The 19,357-nt window shown below is 45.8% G+C and overlaps 1 protein-coding gene across 1 annotated transcript in view; it reads right to left on the bottom strand.

Moving 5' to 3' along the window:
- Nucleotides 1-789: 789 nt before the first annotated feature.
- esrrb (estrogen-related receptor beta) overlaps nt 790-19,357 on the bottom strand; it is a gene marked incomplete at its 3' end in the record, with an annotated part of 184,563 nt that continues 165,995 nt past the window's right edge. Inside the window, exons 5-6 of the mRNA XM_068038234.1 lie at nt 4,543-4,814; nt 790-819 (exon numbers count right to left, since the gene is read on the bottom strand). Of these exons, the coding sequence (XP_067894335.1) occupies nt 790-819; nt 4,543-4,814 (302 nt within the window). The remainder of the gene's footprint in view (nt 820-4,542; nt 4,815-19,357) is intronic.

A 19,357-nucleotide genomic window follows, 5' to 3' on the forward strand; every position in this document is an offset into this window, starting at 1 on the left:
CCCATTCACCCGCCTCCAGCATTCTCCCTCTACCTGGACCCCTCCCCCTGGCCTCTTACCCGCTCTTGATCTCTTCATTGAAAACTGTCGGCGAGACATTGGTCGTCTCAATTTCTCTGCCCCCCTCGCTCACTCTAACCTGTCCCCCTCTGAACTTGAGGCACTCCGTTCTCTCAGGTCTAACCCCGACATTATCATCAAACCTGCAGATAAGGGTGGTGCTGTTGCTGTATGGCGTACCAACCTCTACCTTGCAGAGGCTCAGCGCCAATTCTCAGACACTTCTTCCTACCTCCCCCAGACCATGACCCCACCACCGAACATCAAGCTACTGTCCACAGGACTGTCACTGACCTCATCTCCTCTGGAGATCTTCCCTCTACAGCTTCCAACCTCATAGTCCTGCAACCCCGGACAGCCCGCTTCTACCTCCTTCCCAAAATCCACAAACAGGACTGTCCCAGCAGACCCATTGCATCAGCCTGTTCCTGCCCCACTGAACTTATTTCTTCCTATCTTGACTCTATATTTTCTTCGCTGGTCCAGTCTCTTCCCACCTACATCCGTGACTCTTCTGATGCCCTACGTCATTTTAACAATTTCCAGTTTCCTGGCCCCAACCACCTCCTCTTCACTATGGACGTCCAATCGCTCTACACCTCCATCCCCCATCAGGACGGTTTGAGGGCTCTCCGCTTCTTCCTGGAACAGAGGCCCAACCAGTCCCCATCCACCACCACCCTCCTCCGCCTGGCTGAACTTGTTCTCACATTGAACAACTTCTCCTTCAACTCCACTCACTTCCTCCAAGTAAACGGTGTTGCTATGGGTACCTGCATGGGTCCCAGTTATGCCTGTCTTTTTGTGGGATATGTCGAACATTCCTTGTTCCAGTCCTATTCAGGTCCCCTCCAACTCTTTTTTTTCCGGTACATTAATGACTGTATCGGTGCCATTTCCTGCTCCCGCCCGGAACTGGAAATCTTTATCAACTTTGCTTCTAATTTCCACCCTTCTCTCACCTTTACATGGCCCAGCTTCCCTTCCCTTCCTCGACTTCTCGGTCTCCATCTCTGGGGATAGGTTGTCTACTAATATCCATTATAAGCCCACCGACTCCCACAGCTACCTTGACTACACTTCTTCACACTCTGCCTCCTGTAAGGACTCCATTCCATTCTCCGTCTTCGACGCATCTGCTCTGATGATGCAACCTTCCATGACAGCGCTTCTGAAATGTCTTCCTTTTTCCTCAACCGAGGATTTCCCCCCATTGTGGTTGACAGGGCCCTCAACCGTGTCCCGCCCATTTCCCACACCTCTACACTCACCCCTTCCCCTCCCTCCCAGAACCGTGACAGGGTTCCCCTTGTCCTCACTTTCCACCCCACCAGCCTCCATATCTAAAGGATCATCCTCCATCACTTCTGTTACATCCAGCGTGATGCCACTACCAAACGCATCTTCCCCTCCCTTCCCCTGTCAGCATTTCAACTGGATCATTCCCTCTGCAACACCCTCGCCCCCTTCCCACGACACCTTCCCTTGCAATCGCAGAGGGTGTAATACCTGCCCATTTACCTCCTCTCTCCTCACTATGCAAGGCCCCAAATAATTTCAGAGCATGATTGGCCCCCCTTTTTAGTTATTTTTTTCTTTTTTTCTTTTGTATTTGGTTATTTTTTTAGTTTGGTTAGTTTGTTTCTACACACTGTTTCTGTTTTTTTTTTAATTTTAATGTTTGTGCTTGGAGTGCTTTGTGCTTTACTATCAATTGACACCCTAAAACTTTGTCTTTCACCACACCATTAACAGACTGTTTGCCTTTGTTCCATGACCTTCTGGTCAGTTATTCTCTGTGACCCTGTTCTATCAATACCTTCTCTTTTGTTATCTCTTGCCCCACCCCCACTTTACTTGCTTAAAACCTTTTACATTTCTAATATTTGTCAGTTCTGATGAAGGGTCACTGACCTGAAACATTAACTCTGTTTCTCTCTCCACAGATGCTGCCAGACCTGCTGAGTATTTTCAGCATTTCTTGTTTTTATCTCCAGAGTATTAGCCTGGGCCTCGGGATTGTTAGTCCAGTGACATTACCATTACGTCACCACCAGAGTCTCACCCATAAGTAATGGCAATAATGGAAACGTGGCTTAAAAATGGTGAGGACTGAGAGGGAAAGGACAGAATCCGTTTGGTTAGACTTCAGAAACAAAACAGATATTCCTAGGCCTCCAAATAGTGAGAGAGAGATAAAGGACCAAATCTGCAGGGAAATATCAGAGATGTGCAAGAACGATAGAGTGGTGATATTGGGGGACTTTAATTCCCCAAATATTGATTGGGTTAATGTTAGAGTAAAGGGTAAGGGAGGGGAGGAATTTCTGAAATGTGCTCAGAAGAACTTTCTTGATCAATATGTTCTCGGTCCAACCAGAAAGGATTGCTGGATCTGGTGCTGGGGAATGAGGTGGGACAAGTGTTGGGGGGGTGGGGGACACCTGGGTAAGAGTGAACATCATATAATGAGGTTTAGCCTCATAATCCAGAAAAACAAGGAACAAAATCAGGTAAAACATCTAGATTGGAAGAGGGTTAATTTCAATACGATGAGAAGGGATCCAGCCAGGGTAGAATGGAACTAAAGACTGACAGAAAGAGCTGTATCAGAACAATGGGTTATCTCAAAGGAGGAGATGCTTCAAGTTCAGGTGAGGTACATTCCAACAAGAGTGAAAGGTAAAGGAACCAAAAACAGGGCTCCTTGGATGACCAGGGAGATAGAGATTACAACGAAACAAAAAGAAATAGGGTATATGATGCATGTTAGGTGAATTCTTCAAGTGAGAACCCGGCCAAATACAATAATTTGAGAGGGAGGTGAAGAGGAAAATAAGAGTGGAAAAGAGAGAATGAGAATAGAATGGCAGTTAATGTAAAAGGGAACCCGAAAATCATCTACCAATGTGTAAATAGTAAGTAGGTCGTAAGAGGTGGATTGGGGCGTATTAAGGACAGAGAGGTAATATATGCTTCGAAACACAGGGCAAGGCTAATAGTATTTTGTATTAATATTCATTAAGGAAGTGGAATTTGATAAAATATCGGTAGAAGGGGAGAGAGTCGAGACAATGGATAGGGTAAAAATTGAGAAGGGGGAAAGGTACTAAAAATACTGTCTATGTTTCGGGTCGATAGGTCACCTGCCGTGGATGGTTTACATCCCAGGTTGCTAAAGGAAGTGGGGATGGAGATAGCGGACGGGCTTGTCATAATCTTCCAATCTTCCCTGGATACGGGGGAGGTGCCAGAGGATTGGAGCGTGGCAAATTTGACACCCTCATTCAAGAAAGGGTGTGAGGACAGTCCTAGTAACTACAGACCAGTTAGTTTAACATCAGTGTTGGGTAAAGTTTTATAACAATGATCAGGAAAAAAAATCAACAGGCACTTGGAGAGGTTTGAGTTAATTAAGGAGTGCCAGCACGGATTTATCAAAGGCAGATCATGCTTGACTAATCTAATGGAATTTTTTAATGAAATGAAAGCGAATGTTGATAAAGGGAATGTGGTGGATGTTGTTTATATGGGTTTTAGTAAAGTGTTTGATAAGGTACCACATAAAAGGCTGGTTAACAAAATTGAGGCTCATGGAATAAAAGTGTCAGTATCAGCTTGGATAAAACATTGGCTGAAGGACAGGCAACAGTGAGTCATGGTAAATGGTTTATTAGACTAGAGATGGTAGACAGTGGAACCACTGCGTTTTTTGCGATATATAAATGACGTGGATCTTGGAATACAGAGTAGAATTTCAAAATTTGCTGAAGACACCAAACTTGGAGGAATGGCAAACAGTGAGGATGATACGAACCACCTGCAACCGGACATAGATAGACTAACAGAATGGGCAGAGAGGTGGCAGATGGAATTTAATACTGACAAGTGTGAGGTGATGCATTTTGGCAGAAGGAATAGGGAGAGGCAATATATGCTTAATGGCACAGTTCTAAAGAGAGTGCAGGAACAGAGGGACCTGGGAATTCATGTGCATCGATCTTTGAAGATGGCAGGACATATTGAAAGAGTGTTTAGTTAAACATATGTGGGATTGAGGATATGGAGGGTAGGTGGGGTTGGAGGAATGGAGCTTGTTGAGTTGGTTGTGAGGCCTCCAGGAGGATTTGCAGGACTGGAGGTTCCATAGAACCAGCCTGAAGCTTAACATTGGCAAAGAAAGCAAAAAAAACAGAGTGAGAAAGGGAGAGAGAGAGAGAGATAGAGATAGAGAGATAGAGATAGAGGGAGAGAGACAGAGAGATTGAGAGATGGATGTTGTGTGGAATGATTATGTCTGTCACACCATCAATTGTTTCAGATATTATGGTCCATTCTGGGCCTGGGGTCTGTCTAATATCCCTGATCACTGCGGATCACTAATGGCGCTGGTGCCTCCAAAACTATACTAGCGCTGTAGAAAATTGACGCGTTTAAATGCAGAGCGTGTGTGGCACTGAGCTGCCCTCTCAGAGTCAGCATACCTGAGTTAGCAAGGGCTATTGCCTTGAGAGTGACAAACTCCTCTTTCTCCACTCTCAGCTTCTTGTATTTACGAACCAGGTGTAAGATTGCAGCGTAAAGGTCGAGCAGACCAGTCAGACGGGAATGTTCCTCATCCATGATGTAATCTTCAGCATAGACCAGCTCCTCCTCGTAGGGCAGGGAGCGATACACAATTCCGAGTATCAGGATCTCCATCCAAGCACACTGCAGCACACCCATCTGATCACCAAGAGAGAGACTGGAGAAACCTGGGCACAGAATTCAGATAAAGAGGGAGATTGAGTGAGGGTGGAGGCGGAGAGAGAGGGGGGGGATAGGGGAGGGGGGAGAATGAGTGGTATAAGGAGAGTGGGAGTGGGAGAAAGAGGAGAGCAAGGGGGAGAGAGGGGAACAGGGGGAGAGGAGAGAGTGACAGAGGAGAAGGGGGGTAAAGTGAGGTGGGAAAGGGCGAGGGGGTAGAGTGAGGGGGGAAGCGGGAAACAGGGAAAGGGGTCGTGTGAGGGTGAAAGGGTAGGTGGTAATGTGAGGAGGGGAAGGGGAAGGGGTAGTGTGAGGGGGAAAGGGGGAAGGGGTAGTGTGAGGGGGAAAGGGGGAAGGGGTAGTGAGGGAGAAAGGGGGAAAGGGGGAAAGGGGTAGTGTGAGGGGGGAAGGGGTAGTGTGAGGAGGAAAGGGGGAAGGAGTAGTGTGAGGGGGAAAGGGGGAAGGGGTAGTGAGGGAGAAAGGGGGAAAGGGGGAAGGGGTAGTGTGAGGGGGGAAGGGGTAGTGTGAGGAGGAAAGGGGGAAGGAGTAGTGTGAGGGGGAAAGGGGGAAGGGGTAGTGTGAGGGGGAAGGGGTAGTGTGAGGGGGGAAGGGGTAGTGTGAGGAGGAAAGGGGGAAGGAGTAGTGTGAGGGGGAAAGGGGGAAGGGGTAGTGAGGGAGAAAGGGGGAAAGGGGGAAGGGGTAGTGTGAGGGGGAAAGGGGGAAGAGGTAGTGAGGGAGAAAGGGGGAAAGGGGGAAGGGGTAGTGTGAGGGGGGAAGGGGTAGTGTGAGGAGGAAAGGGGGAAGGAGTAGTGTGAGGGGGAAAGGGGGAAGGGGTAGTGTGAGGGGGAAGGGGTAGTGTGAGGGGGGAAGGGGTAGTGTGAGGAGGAAAGGGGGAAGGAGTAGTGTGAGGGGGAAAGGGGGAAGGGGTAGTGTGAGGGGGAAGGGATAGTGTGAGGGGGAAGGGGTAGTGTGAGGTGGAAAGGGGGAAGGGGTAGTGTGAGGTGGAAAGGGGGAAGGGGTAGTGTGAGGGGGAAAGGGGGAAGGGGTAGTGTGAGGTGGAAAGGGGAAGGGGTAGTGTGAGGGGGAAAGGGGGAAGGGGTAGTGTGAGGGGGGAAGGGGTAGTGTGATGGGGAAAGGGGAAAGGGGTAGTGTGAGGTGGAAAGGGGGAAGGGGTAGTGTGAGGGGGAAAGGGGGAAGGGGTAGTGTGAGGGGGAAAGGGGGAAGGGGTAGTGTGAAGGGGAAAGGGGGAAGGGGGAGTGTGAGGGGGAAAGGGGGGAGGGGGAAAGGGGGAAGGGGTAGTGTGAGGGGGAAGGGGTAGTGTGAGAGGGAAGGGTTAGTGTGAGAGGGAAAGGGGGAAGGGGTAGTGTGAGGGGGAAAAGGGGGAAAAGGGGGAAAAGGGGGAAGGGGTAGTGTGAGGGGGAAGGGGTAGTGTGAGAGGGAAGGGATAGTGTGAGAGGGAAAGGGGGAAGGGGTAGTGTGAGGGGGAAAGGGGGAAGGGGTAGTGTGAGGGGGAAAAGGGGGAAAAGGGGGAAGGGGTAGTGTGAGGGGGAAGGGGTAGTGTGAAGGGGAAATGGGGGAAGTCGGTTGTGTGAGGGAGGAAATGGGGGAAGCCGGTTGTGTGAGGGAGGAAAGGTAGAGGGGGGTAGTGTGAGGGTGAAAGGGGATAAGGGATTGTGTGAGGAGGGAAAGGGAGAGGGGCTATTGTGAGGGGGGAAGGGGAAGCGTGACGATGACTCCTGCTCCCCCTTTGCTTCCTTACTATTAAATCTGTTCCTGATGTAACCCCTCCCACTCTGTGTAACCTCCTGAAAGCTACTCCTGCCCACACTGTCTGCTCTGACTGGTCTCCTGAGCATCCTCCACTCACTTTGCTCCACAATTGGCAGCCGTGCCTTCAGCTGCCTGGGCCCTAAACTCTGGAATTCCCTCCCTAAACCTCTCCGCCTCTAAGTTTCAAAATCTGCCTTTGGCCATGTTAGGGGTCCCCTCCTAATATCACCAGGCTCAGGGTCCATTTGTTCGATTATTCCTGAGCAGGGCCTGGGGATATTTTTCCCTGGTAAAGACTCAATATAAATGCAAATTGTTGTTGCTATTGAGAGGCCAAACTGAGAGAAGGAATGATGTGTTTGACAAAGAGAGACATGTGATCTTATTACAGGAAGAACTAAACTCAGAGATGACCCTCTCTCAACATCTCACTCTTTTTCTCTTTCTGCCTATCTCTCTCTCACCTTTTCTCTGTCCCACTATTGGTCATAAAATAGAATCATGGAGCAGTCATGTATAGTCTCCCATCCCTGTTTCTGTTTGTAATCCAGTCAGTTCCTCATCCTCAAGCATCTGTCCAACCTCCTTTTAAAATTATTTCTGGAATCAGCTTCCATCACCTTTTCAAGTAGAGCCTTCCAAACCCACGACCTCTACCACCAAGAATGACAAGAGCAGCAGATGCAAAGGAACACCACCACCTGCAAGTTCCCCTCCAAGTCACACACCATCCTGACTTGGAAGGATATCGCTGTTCCTTCACTATTGCTGGGTCAAAATCCTGGAACTCCCTTCCTAACAGCACTGTGGGTGTACCTACCCCAAATGGACTGCAGCGGTTCAAGAAGGCAACTCACCACCACCTTCTCAAGGGCAATTAGGGATGGGCAATAAATGCTGGCCTGGCCAGCGATGCCCAGATCCTGTGAAACAAATAATAAAGTACTTATAAAGTTCTAGCATGAAGTGCTTTGTTTTTATATTCTACTCCTCTATTTATAAACACAAGTAACCCATAAAAGGACATAGGAGCAGGAGTAGGCCATTCAGCCCATTGAGCCTGCACCTCCATTCAATAAGATCATGGCTGATCATCCACTTCAATGCCTCTTTTCCTACACTATCCTCATATCCCCTTTACATCATCAGTATTTAGAAATCTGTCAATCTCTGCTTTAAACATACTCAATGACTGAGCTTCCACAGCCCTCTGGGGTAGAGAATTCCAAAGATTCACAACCCTCTGAGTAAAGACATTTCTCCTCATCTCTGTCCTAAGTGGCTTCCACCTTATTTTGAAATTGTGTCCCCTGGTTCTGGACTCCCCAACCAGGGGAAACATCTTAGCTGCATCTACCCTGTCTATCCCTTTAAGTATTTTGTAGGTTTCAATGAGATCACCTCTCATTCTTCTAAACTCTAGAGAATACAGGCCCAGTTTCCCCAATCTCTCTTCATATAACAGTCCCACCATCCCAGGAACAAGTCTGGTGAACCTTCGTTGCACTCCCTCATGGCAATAATATCCTTCCTAAGGTAAAGGGACCAAAACTGCACACAGTACTTCAAGCGCAGTTAAACCAAGGTTCTATACAATTGAAGCAAGACTTCACTACTCCTGTTCTCAAATCCTCTTGCGATAAAGGCTAACATACCATTAGCCCTCCTAATTGCTTGCTGTGGATAACCTCACATTTTTCCACATTATATTCCATCTGCCATGTTCTTGTCCACTCACTAAGTCTGTCCAAATCCTCTTGAAGCCACTTTGCATTTTCCTCACAACACACATTCCCAGTTTTGTGTCATTCGCGAACTTGGAAATAATACATTTGGTCCCCACATCCAAATCCTTGATCTATATTGTGAACAGCTGGGACCCAAGCACTGATCCCTGCGGTACCCCACTCGTCACAGCCTGCCAATGCGAGAATGACTTGTTTATTCCTACTCTCTGCTTTCTGCCTGTTAGCCAATCATTAATCCACGCCAGTATATTACCTCCTATCCCATGTGCTTTAATTTTGCTAACCAACCTCCTGTGGGGAACTTTATCAAAAGCCTTCTGAAAATCCAAGTATACCACATCCACCAACTCCCCTTTATCAATTCTGTTAGTAACATCCTCAAAAACTCCAACAGGTTCGTCAAACATGATTTCCCATTCATAAATCCATGTTGACTCTGCTCAATCAGATCATTATTATCCAAGTCTCCATTTATCACATCCTTTAGAATAGATTCTAGCATTTTCCCAATGACTGATGTAAGGCTAACAGGTCTGTAATTCAATGTAATCAAAGCAAAATACTGCAGATGCTGGAAATCTAAAATAAAAACAAAAATTGCTGAAAATACTCAGCAGGTCTGGCAGCATCTGTGGAGAGAGAAGCAGAGTTAACGTTTCGGGTCAGTGACCCTTCATTAGAACTGGAAAAGGTTAGAAATGTAATAGGCTTTAAGCAAATAAAGTGGGGGTGGGGCAAGAGATAACAAAAGGGAAGCTGTTGATAGGACAGAGGGTCACAGAGAATAACTGATGAGGAGGTCATGGGGCAAAGGCAAAGAGTGTGTTAATGGTGTGGTGAAAGACAAAATGTTAGTGCAGAGAGGGTATTAAATGACAGAACTATGAAAGCCCTAGCCAAAAGCACAAACATGAAAAAAAGTGGGCAGGCACATGGCAAAAAAAATTGAATGATGAAACAAACTAAAATTAAATTAAATAAAAATAAAAAATAAAACTGAAAATTAAAAATGGGGGGCTGTCATGCTCTGAAATTATTGAACTCAATGTTCAGTCCGGCAGGCTGTAGTGTGCCTAATCGGTAAATGAGATGCTGTTCTTCGAGCTTGCGTTGATGTTCACTGGAACTGCAGCAATCCCAGGACAGAGATGTGAACATGAGACTGTGTTGAAATGGCAAGCAACCGGAAGCTCGGGGTCCTGCTTGCGGACTGAGCAGAGGTGTTCCGCAAAGTGATCACCCAATCTACGTTTGGTCTCCCCAATGTAGAGGAGATCACATTGTGAGCAGCGAATAACAGGTCTGTAATTCCCGGTTTTCTCTCTCCCTCCCTTCTTAAATAGTGGGCTGACATTTCCAATATTCCAATTTGCAGGAACTGCTCCAGAATCTATAGAATTTTGGAAGATGTTCACAAATGCATCCATTATCTCCATAGCTACCTCTTTCAACACTCTGGGATGTAGAATATCAGGTCCTGGGGACTTATCAACCTTCAGCCCCATTAATTTCTCCAATACAACCTTCTTACTAATACTAATTTCCTTCAATTCCTCATTCCCCCAATCCCTTGGGTCTCTAATTCTGGGAGATTTCTTGTATCTTCCTCAGTGAAGACTGACACAAAGTAATCATTTAGCTTCTCTGCCATTTCTCTATTCCCCATTATAAATTCTCCTGACTCTGCCTGTAATGGACCCACATTTGTCTTAGCCAAATGTTTCCTTTTTACGTACCTGTAGAAGCTGTTACCGTCTGTTTGTATATTTTTTGCTGGTTTACATTCATATTCTATTCTCCTTTTCTTTATCAGTTTCTTTGTCCTCCTTTGTTGTATTCTAAAATCCTCCCAATCCTCAGGTTTACTACTATTTCTGGCAACTTTATAGGCTTTTTCCTTTACTTATACAATCCTGAACTTCCTTTGTTATCCCGGGTCGACTGCCTTTACTTTTGGGATTTTTGTGCCTTGAAGGAATGTATAGTTGCTGCAAACTATGTAATAATTCTTTAAAGACTATCCATTGTCTATGTACTGTCATACCTTTTAATGTATTTTCCCAATCCACCTCAGACAATTTGCCCCTCATACCCTTATAATTTCCTTTGTTCAAATTTAACACCCTGGCTTCAGATTGAACTGCCTCACTTTCAAACATCATGGTGGCAGGGGGATGGGATACAGAGTGGAGGTACAGTAGGGGGTGATGCACAGTCAAATATAGAAGAGAGACTGAGTCAGTCTGGAAGGCAGAGCAAATATAGACCTGTTAAGGTACAAGCGAATAATGCAAGGCTGGATTGCATCTAATTTAACGCAAGGAGTCTTACTCGTCAGGCAAATGAATTGAGGGCATTGATTAACACATGGGAATATGATATTATTGCTATCACAGAGACATGGTTGAGGGAAGGGCAGGACTGGCAGCTCAGTATTCCAGGGTATAGAATCTTCAGGCGTGACGGGAGGGTGTAAAAGAGGTGGTGTTATTGCACTGTTGATCAAGGAGTCAATTACTGCAGTAAGGAGGGATGATATCTTAGAAGGTTCCTCAAATGAGGCCATATGGGTAGAACTTAAAAACAAAAAGGGGGCAATCACTTGGCTGGGAGTGTACTACAGGCCTCCAAACAGTCAGGGAGAGATAGAGGACCGGATATGTAGGCAAATCTCAGAGAGGTGTAAAAATAATAGGGTAATAATAGGAGGGGATTTCAACTTCCCCAATATCAAATGAGAGAGTCTTAGTTCAAGAGGCTTAAAGGGGGCAGAATTTTTAAAGCGCAAACAGGGAGAGTTTTTTGAGCCAGTACGTAGAAAGTCCTACAAGAGAAGGGGCAGTACTGGACCTAATCCTAGGGAATGAAGCCAGACAAGGGGTAGAAGTGTCAGTGGGAGAGCGTTTCGGAGATAGTGACCATAATTCTGTAGGATTTAAGGTAATTATGGCAAAGGACAAAGAAGGACCAGAAATAAAGGTACTGAATTGGGGGAAGGCCGATTTCAAAATGATAAAACAGGATCTGGCCAAAGTGGACTGGGAGCAGCTACTTGTAGGAAAGTCTACATCAGACCAGTGGGAGTCATTCAAAGGAAATAGTGAGAGTTCAGGACCAATATATTCCCGTAAAGGTGAAGGGTAGGACCAACATGTCCAGGGAACCCTGGAAGTCAAGGGATATAGAGGATTGGATAAGGAAAGAAAAGGAGGCTTGTGGCAGATTCAGAGGGCTGAAAACAGCGGAGGCCTAGAGGAGTATAGAAAGTGTTGGGGGGTACTTTAAAAAATAATTCGGAGAGCGAAGATGGGGCGTGAAAAAACACTGGCGGGTAAGATAAAGGAAAATACCAAGGCATTTTATAAGTATATTAAGGGCAAGAGGATAATCAGGGAAAGAGTAGGGCCCATTAGGGACCAAAGTGGCAATCTGTGTGTGGAGCCGGAGGACATCGGTGAGGTTTTAAATAATTACTTTTCATCTGTGTTCACTATGGAGAAGGACGATGTAGGTTTCGAGATCAGGGAGGGGGATTGTGATATACTTGAACATATTAGCATTGAAAGGGAGGAAGTATTAGCTGTTTTAGCGGGCTTAAAAGTGGATAAATCCCCAGGCCCGGATGAAATGTATCCCAGGCTGTTATGTGAGGCAAGGGAGGAGATAGCAGGGGATCTGACACCAATTTTCAAATCCTCTCTGGCCACAGGAGAGGTACCAGAGGACTGGAGGACAGCGAATGTGGTACCATTATTCAAGCAGGGTAGCAGGGATAGACCAGGTAATTACAGGCCAGTGAGTCTAACATCAGTGGTTGGGAAACTATTGGAAAACATTCTGAGGAACAGGATTAATCTACACTTGGAGAGGCAGGGATTAATCAGGGATAGTCAGCACGGCTTTGTCAGGGGGAGATCATGTCTAACAAATTTGAATTTTTCGAGGCGGTGACTAGATGTGTAGATGAGGGTAAAGCAGTTGATGTAGTCTACATTGACATCAGTAAGGCTTTTGATAAGGTCCCGCATGGGACATTGGTTAAGAAGGTAAGAGCCCATGGGATCCAGGGCAATTTGGCAAATTGGATCCAAAATTGGCTTAGTGGCAGGAGGCAGAGGGTGATGGTCGAGGGTTGATTTTGCGAGTGGAAGCCTGTGACCAGTGGTGTACCACAGGGATCAGTGCTGGGACCCTTGCTGTTTGTAGTGTACATTAATGATTTAGACGTGAATACAGGAGGTATGATCAGTAAGTTCGCAGATGACATGAAAATTGGTGGTGTCATAAAGAGTCAGGAGGAAAGCCTTACATTACAGGGAGATATAGATGGGCTGGTAAGATGGGCGGAGCAGTGGCAAATGGAATTTAATCCTGACAAGTGTGAGGTGATGTATTTTGGGAGGACTAACAAGGCAAGGGAATATACAATGGATGGTAGGACCCTTAGGAAGTACAGAGGGTCAGATGGACCTTGGTGTACATGTCCATAGATCACTGAAGGCAGCAGCACAGGTAGATAAGGTGGTTAGGAAGGCATATGGGAAACTTGCCTTTATTAGCCGAGGCATAGAATATAAGAGCAGGGAGGTTATGATGGAGCTGTATAAAACACTAGTTAGGCCACAGCTGGAGTACTGTGTACAGTTCTGGGCACCACACTGTAGGAAGGGTGTGATTGCACTGGAGAGGGTGCAGAGGAGATTCACCAGGATATTGCCTGGGCTGGAGCATTTCAGCTATGAAGAGAGACTGAAAAGTCTAGGGTTGTTTTCTTTAGAGCAGAGAAGGCTGAGGGGGGACCTGTTTGAGGTGTACAAAATTATGAGGGGCATTGATAGGGAAGAAACTTTTTCCCTTAGCGAAGGTGTCAATAACCAGGGGCATAGATTTAAGGTAAGGGGCAGGAGGTTTAGAGGGGATTTGAGGAAATTCTTTTTCACCCAGAGGGTGGTTGGAATCTGGAACACACTGCCTGAAGGGGTGGGAGAGGCAGGAACCCTCACAACATTTAAGAAGTATTTAGATGAGCACTTGAAACACCATAGCATACAAGGCTACGGGCCAAGTGCTGGAAAATGGGATTAAAATAGATAGGTGCTTGATGGCCGGCACTGAGATGGTGGGCCGAAGGGCCTGTTTCTGTGATGTATAACTCTATGACTCATGACTATTACCCATGCCACATGCTTTTCTAATCTCCTGATTAATACCATGTCCCATACTTTGCAACTTGTCCTGCCATATTTAAGGATTGGTGTATATGAAGAAAGGTTGAGGGAGCTAGGGCTTTTCTCATTGGAGCGAAGAAGAATGAGCGGTGAGCTGATAGAGGTGTACAAGATGATGAGAGGCATAGATAGAGTGGATAGTCAGAGACTTTTTCCCAGGGTGGAAAGGGCTATCACCAGGGGGCATAATTTTAAGGTGATTGGAGGAAGGTTTCGGGGAAATGTCAGAGGTAGGTTCTTTACACAGAGAGTGGTGGGTGCGTGGAATGCACTGCCAGCGGTGGTAGTAGAAGCAGATACATTAGGGACATTTAAGCGACTCTTGGATAGGTACATGGATGATAGGAGAATGAAGGGTAGGTAGTTAGTTTGATCTTAGAGTAGGTTAAAGGTTCGGCACAACATCGTGGGCCGAAGGGCCTGTACTGTGCTGTACTGTTCTATTGTATATGGACACCAAAGTCTCTCTGCTCATCGACACTTTTCAAAATTATGTCATTTATAGTCGACTGTCTTTCTTCATCAGTCCTCTCAAAATGCATCACACTTCTGTACATTGAGTTTCTGTCCATTTCACCATCCTGTTTGTGTTATCCTCTGTGAAGCCTCTAACAATTATCATCATGTTATTGTTACGAGAGTGCTTCTACTTTTTGTAAAATATGTTGTTAAGGATTTATAGTTGAATTATGGACATTGATTCATCTGCAAGCTTGAAGAGATGCTGGAATTTGTGTGGGTTTTTTTAAGGGAGGTCCCCAGCAGGTTTTTGGTCTGAGCTTGAAAACAAACAATTACTGGAAGGTACCTGCCTGCAGATAATTACCCAGCAGGGGTTGAGTTTGACTTGGGGAGATGTTTACGAAGAAGTGACAGGTCAAGATTTAGAAAGGTCAGGAGGCTTCACTTCTGGAATGTTTTTGGTTTCATTTTGAATTGTTACAAAGACAGTTGGTTTTTGCCTGCCAAAGAAACCCAGCTCCTTTCTCTCTCTCTCCTTTTGAAAGAAACCCTGCCAATCCAGCACGTCAGTCTTCTCTTTCCTCCTGTATTTGAAGAAACCCTGTGTATCGTATGTATGGGAACTGAAACCCCTGTTGCCGCATTTCTGTTGTAAGGCCTATCTGAAACCTCTGTAGCTGCATTTCTTGGAAAGTCTCTGCAAACTGATCTTTAACATAGCCTTGAAAATATTGTTCTCGGAAGATCCCAGTGACAGCCATCTCTACGCATTTGGGATGCCAATCCAAAACAAAGGACATCTTTCCCGATGTTTTTTTCTTCAAAAACGAGCAAGTATTCAGCCTAAGTGTTTTTTTTGGTCTTTCTTTTTTGTAACAGAGCTCTAAAACTAAAATTCCCTTTTATTTTTCAGGTTAACCAGTGTATGTATGTTTGTGTGTGAGGGGCTAATGTAAAAAAGGAGCTTTTATATCTCCATCTGTGTATTTATGCTTTATTTCATTACTGGTTAAGACGTGTTTTATAATAAATTAACAATTTTGTTGTTTATTAAAGAACACCTGGTTGGTGTATTTTATTCTGGGATAAAAATAGGGTCTATGACTGTCTGTATTGGTAAGTGGAAAAATCTAAATATATGAATATATGTTGTGACCTGTGGAGAAATGGGACTGAATTAACAGTGCACACCTCCCACCTCAGTCGTAACAATATTACGTGCCAAGTTGCAAGCTTTATAATGCTGCTCCTTACACCCGAGTCCAGGTTGATGATAAAAATTAAAATAAGTAATGGGCCCAAAATTGAGCTTTGGAAAACATCACCGCAAATCACCTCCCAGTCTGAAAAACATCCACCAGCACCACATCTACTTTCTGTCACTGAGCCAATTCCATTCCACAACTTTCTTCAAACTTCTGCAGACAGCTTGCTATCCATTCTGCTAATTGCCCCCAACTCTCCCGATTCCTCACTCCCTCTGCCTCTTGCCCTCACTCTCTTTATGTCGCACCCTCTGTCTCCTGTTTATTACCACTCACGCTGTCTCTCTCTCTCTCTCTTTGTCCTTTTCAGTGTCTTTCTTTCTCTCTCTCTTTCCCCAGCCCTAAACCACACACAGTCTGCTTCAAGTTTTCATGATCTCTAATGCAAAGACCCATCCATTCAATAACTAAACACACTTGACATTCAGCTCCAATCGATGATGCATTGACAAGACCAGAAACTGAGGAGATATCAATGGAAGATCACAGGATGAGAATCGGGAGTGAGGAGGAAGGATGGAGAGGAAGATAAGAGACAGATATTAACTAGAGTCACGGCTGATAGCCTGTGTCATATCGTAACATTCCACCATTTCTCACTGCAATGGCCAAGAACTCACCCAGTCACACTGTGATGACCATTAACTCACTCACTCACTCACTCACTCAGTCACACTGTGATGACCATTAACTCACTCACTCACTCACTCATTCACACTGTGATGACCATTAACTCACTCACTCACTCACTCATTCACACTGTGATGACCATTAACTCACTCACTCACTCACTCACTCAGTCACACTGTGATGACCATTAACTCACTCACTCACTCACTCATTCACACTGTGATGACCATTAACTCACTCACTCACTCACTCATTCACACTGTGATGACCATTAACTCACTCACTCACTCACTCACTCAGTCACACTGTGATGACCATTAACTCACTCACTCACTCACTCAGTCACACTGTGATGGCCATTAACTCACTCACTCACTCACTCATTCACACTGTGATGGCCATTAACTCACTCTCTCACTCACTCAGTCACACTGTGATGACCATTAACTCACTCACTCACTCACTCAGTCACACTGTGATGACCATTAACTCACTCTCTCACTCACTCAGTCACACTGTGATGACCATTAACTCACTCACTCACTCACTCAGTGACACTGTGATGACCATTAACTCACTCACTCACTCACTCACTCAGTCACACTGTGATGACCATTAACTCACTCACTCACTCACTCAGTCACACTGTGATGGCCATTAACTCACTCACTCACTCACTCATTCACACTGTGATGGCCATTAACTCACTCACTCACTCACTCATTCACACTGTGATGGCCATTAACTCACTCTCTCACTCACTCAGTCACACTGTGATGACCATTAACTCACTCACTCACTCACTCAGTCACACTGTGATGACCATTAACTCACTCTCTCACTCACTCAGTCACACTGTGATGACCATTAACTCACTCACTCACTCACTCAGTGACACTGTGATGACCATTAACTCACTCACTCACTCACTCACTCAGTCACACTGTGATGACCATTAACTCACTCACTCACTCACTCAGTCACACTGTGATGGCCATTAACTCACTCACTCACTCACTCATTCACACTGTGATGGCCATTAACTCACTCTCTCACTCACTCAGTCACACTGTGATGGCCATTAACTCACTCACTCACTCACTCATTCACACTGTGATGACCATTAACTCACTCACTCACTCACTCACTCAGTCACACTGTGATGACCATTAACTCACTCACTCACTCACTCAGTCACACTGTGATGGCCATTAACTCACTCACTCACTCACTCATTCACACTGTGATGGCCATTAACTCACTCTCTCACTCACTCAGTCACACTGTGATGGCCATTAACTCACTCACTCACTCACTCATTCACACTGTGATGACCATTAACTCACTCACTCACTCAGTCACACTGTGATGGCCATTAACTCACTCACTCACTCAGTCACACTGTGATGACCATTAACTCACTCACTCACTCACTCATTCACACTGTGATGACCATTAACTCACTCACTCACTCACTCACTCAGTCACACTGTGATGACCATTAACTCACTCACTCACTCACTCAGTCACACTGTGATGACCATTAACTCACTCACTCACTCACTCAGTCACACTGTGATGACCATTAACTCACTCACTCACTCACTCACTCAGTCACACTGTGATGGCCATTAACTCACTCACTCACTCAGTCAGTCACACTGTGATGACCATTAACTCACTCACTCACTCACTCACACTGTGATGACCATTAACTCACTCACTCACTCACTCAGTCACACTGTGATGACCATTAACTCACTCACTCACTCACTCAGTCACACTGTGATGGCCATTAACTCACTCACTCACTCACTCAGTCACACTGTGATGGCCATTAACTCACTCACTCACTCACTCAGTCACACTGTGATGACCATTAACTCACTCACTCACTCACTCACTCAGTCACACTGTGATGACCATTAACTCACTCACTCACTCACTCAGTCACACTGTGATGACCATTAACTCACTCACTCACTCACTCAGTCACACTGTGATGGCCATTAACTCACTCACTCACTCACTCAGTCACACTGTGATGACCATTAACTCACTCACTCACTCACTCACTCAGTCACACTGTGATGGCCATTAACTCACTCACTCACTCACTCAGTCACACTGTGATGGCCACTAACTCACTCACTCACTCACTCAGTCACACTGTGATGACCATTAACTCACTCACTCACTCACTCACTCAGTCACACTGTGATGACCATTAACTCACTCACTCACTCACTCAGTCACACTGTGATGACCATTAACTCACTCACTCACTCACTCAGTCACACTGTGATGGCCATTAACTCACTCTCTCACTCACTCAGTCACACTGTGATGACCATTAACTCACTCACTCACTCACTCAGTCACACTGTGATGGCCACTAACTCACTCACTCACTCACTCACTCACACTGTGATGGCCATTAACTCACTCACTCACTCAGTCAGTCACACTGTGATGACCATTAACTCACTCACTCACTCACTCAGTCACACTGTGATGGCCATTAACTCACTCTCTCACTCACTCAGTCACACTGTGATGACCATTAACACTCACTCACTCAGTCACACTGTGATGACCATTAACTCACTCACTCACTCACTCAGTCACACTGTGATGGCCATTAACTCACTCACTCACTCAGTCAGTCACACTGTGATGACCATTAACTCACTCACTCACTCACTCAGTCACACTGTGATGGCCATTAACTCACTCTCTCACTCACTCAGTCACACTGTGATGGCCATTAACTCACTCACTCACTCAGTCACACTGTGATGGCCATTAACTCACTCACTCACTCACTCAGTCACACTGTGATGACCATTAACTCACTCACTCACTCACCCAGTCACACTGTGATGGCCATTAACTCACTCATTCACTCACTCACCCAGTCACACTGTGATGGCCATTAACTCACTCACTCACTCACTCAGTCACACTGTGATAGCCATTAAGTCACTCACCCACTCACTCAGTCACACTGTGATGACCATTAACTCACTCACTCACTCACCCAGTCACACTGTGATGGCCATTAACTCACTCACTCACTCACTCAGTCACACTGTGATAGCCATTAAGTCACTCACTCACTCACTCAGTCACACTGTGATGACCATTAACTCACTCACTCACTCACCCAGTCACACTGTGATGACCATTAACTCACTCACTCACTCACCCAGTCACACTGTGATGACCATTAACTCACTCACTCACTCACTCAGTCACACTGTGATGACCATTAACTCACTCACTCACTCACTCAGTCACACTGTGATGACCATTAACTCACTCACTCACTCAGTCAGTCACACTGTGATGACCATTAACTCACTCACTCACTCACTCAGTCACACTGTGATGGCCATTAACTCACTCTCTCACTCACTCAGTCACACTGTGATGGCCATTAACTCAC

This window comes from Heterodontus francisci, chromosome 9, assembly GCF_036365525.1.
Source record: "Heterodontus francisci isolate sHetFra1 chromosome 9, sHetFra1.hap1, whole genome shotgun sequence".
In the NCBI taxonomy this organism is placed as follows: domain Eukaryota; kingdom Metazoa; phylum Chordata; class Chondrichthyes; order Heterodontiformes; family Heterodontidae; genus Heterodontus; species Heterodontus francisci.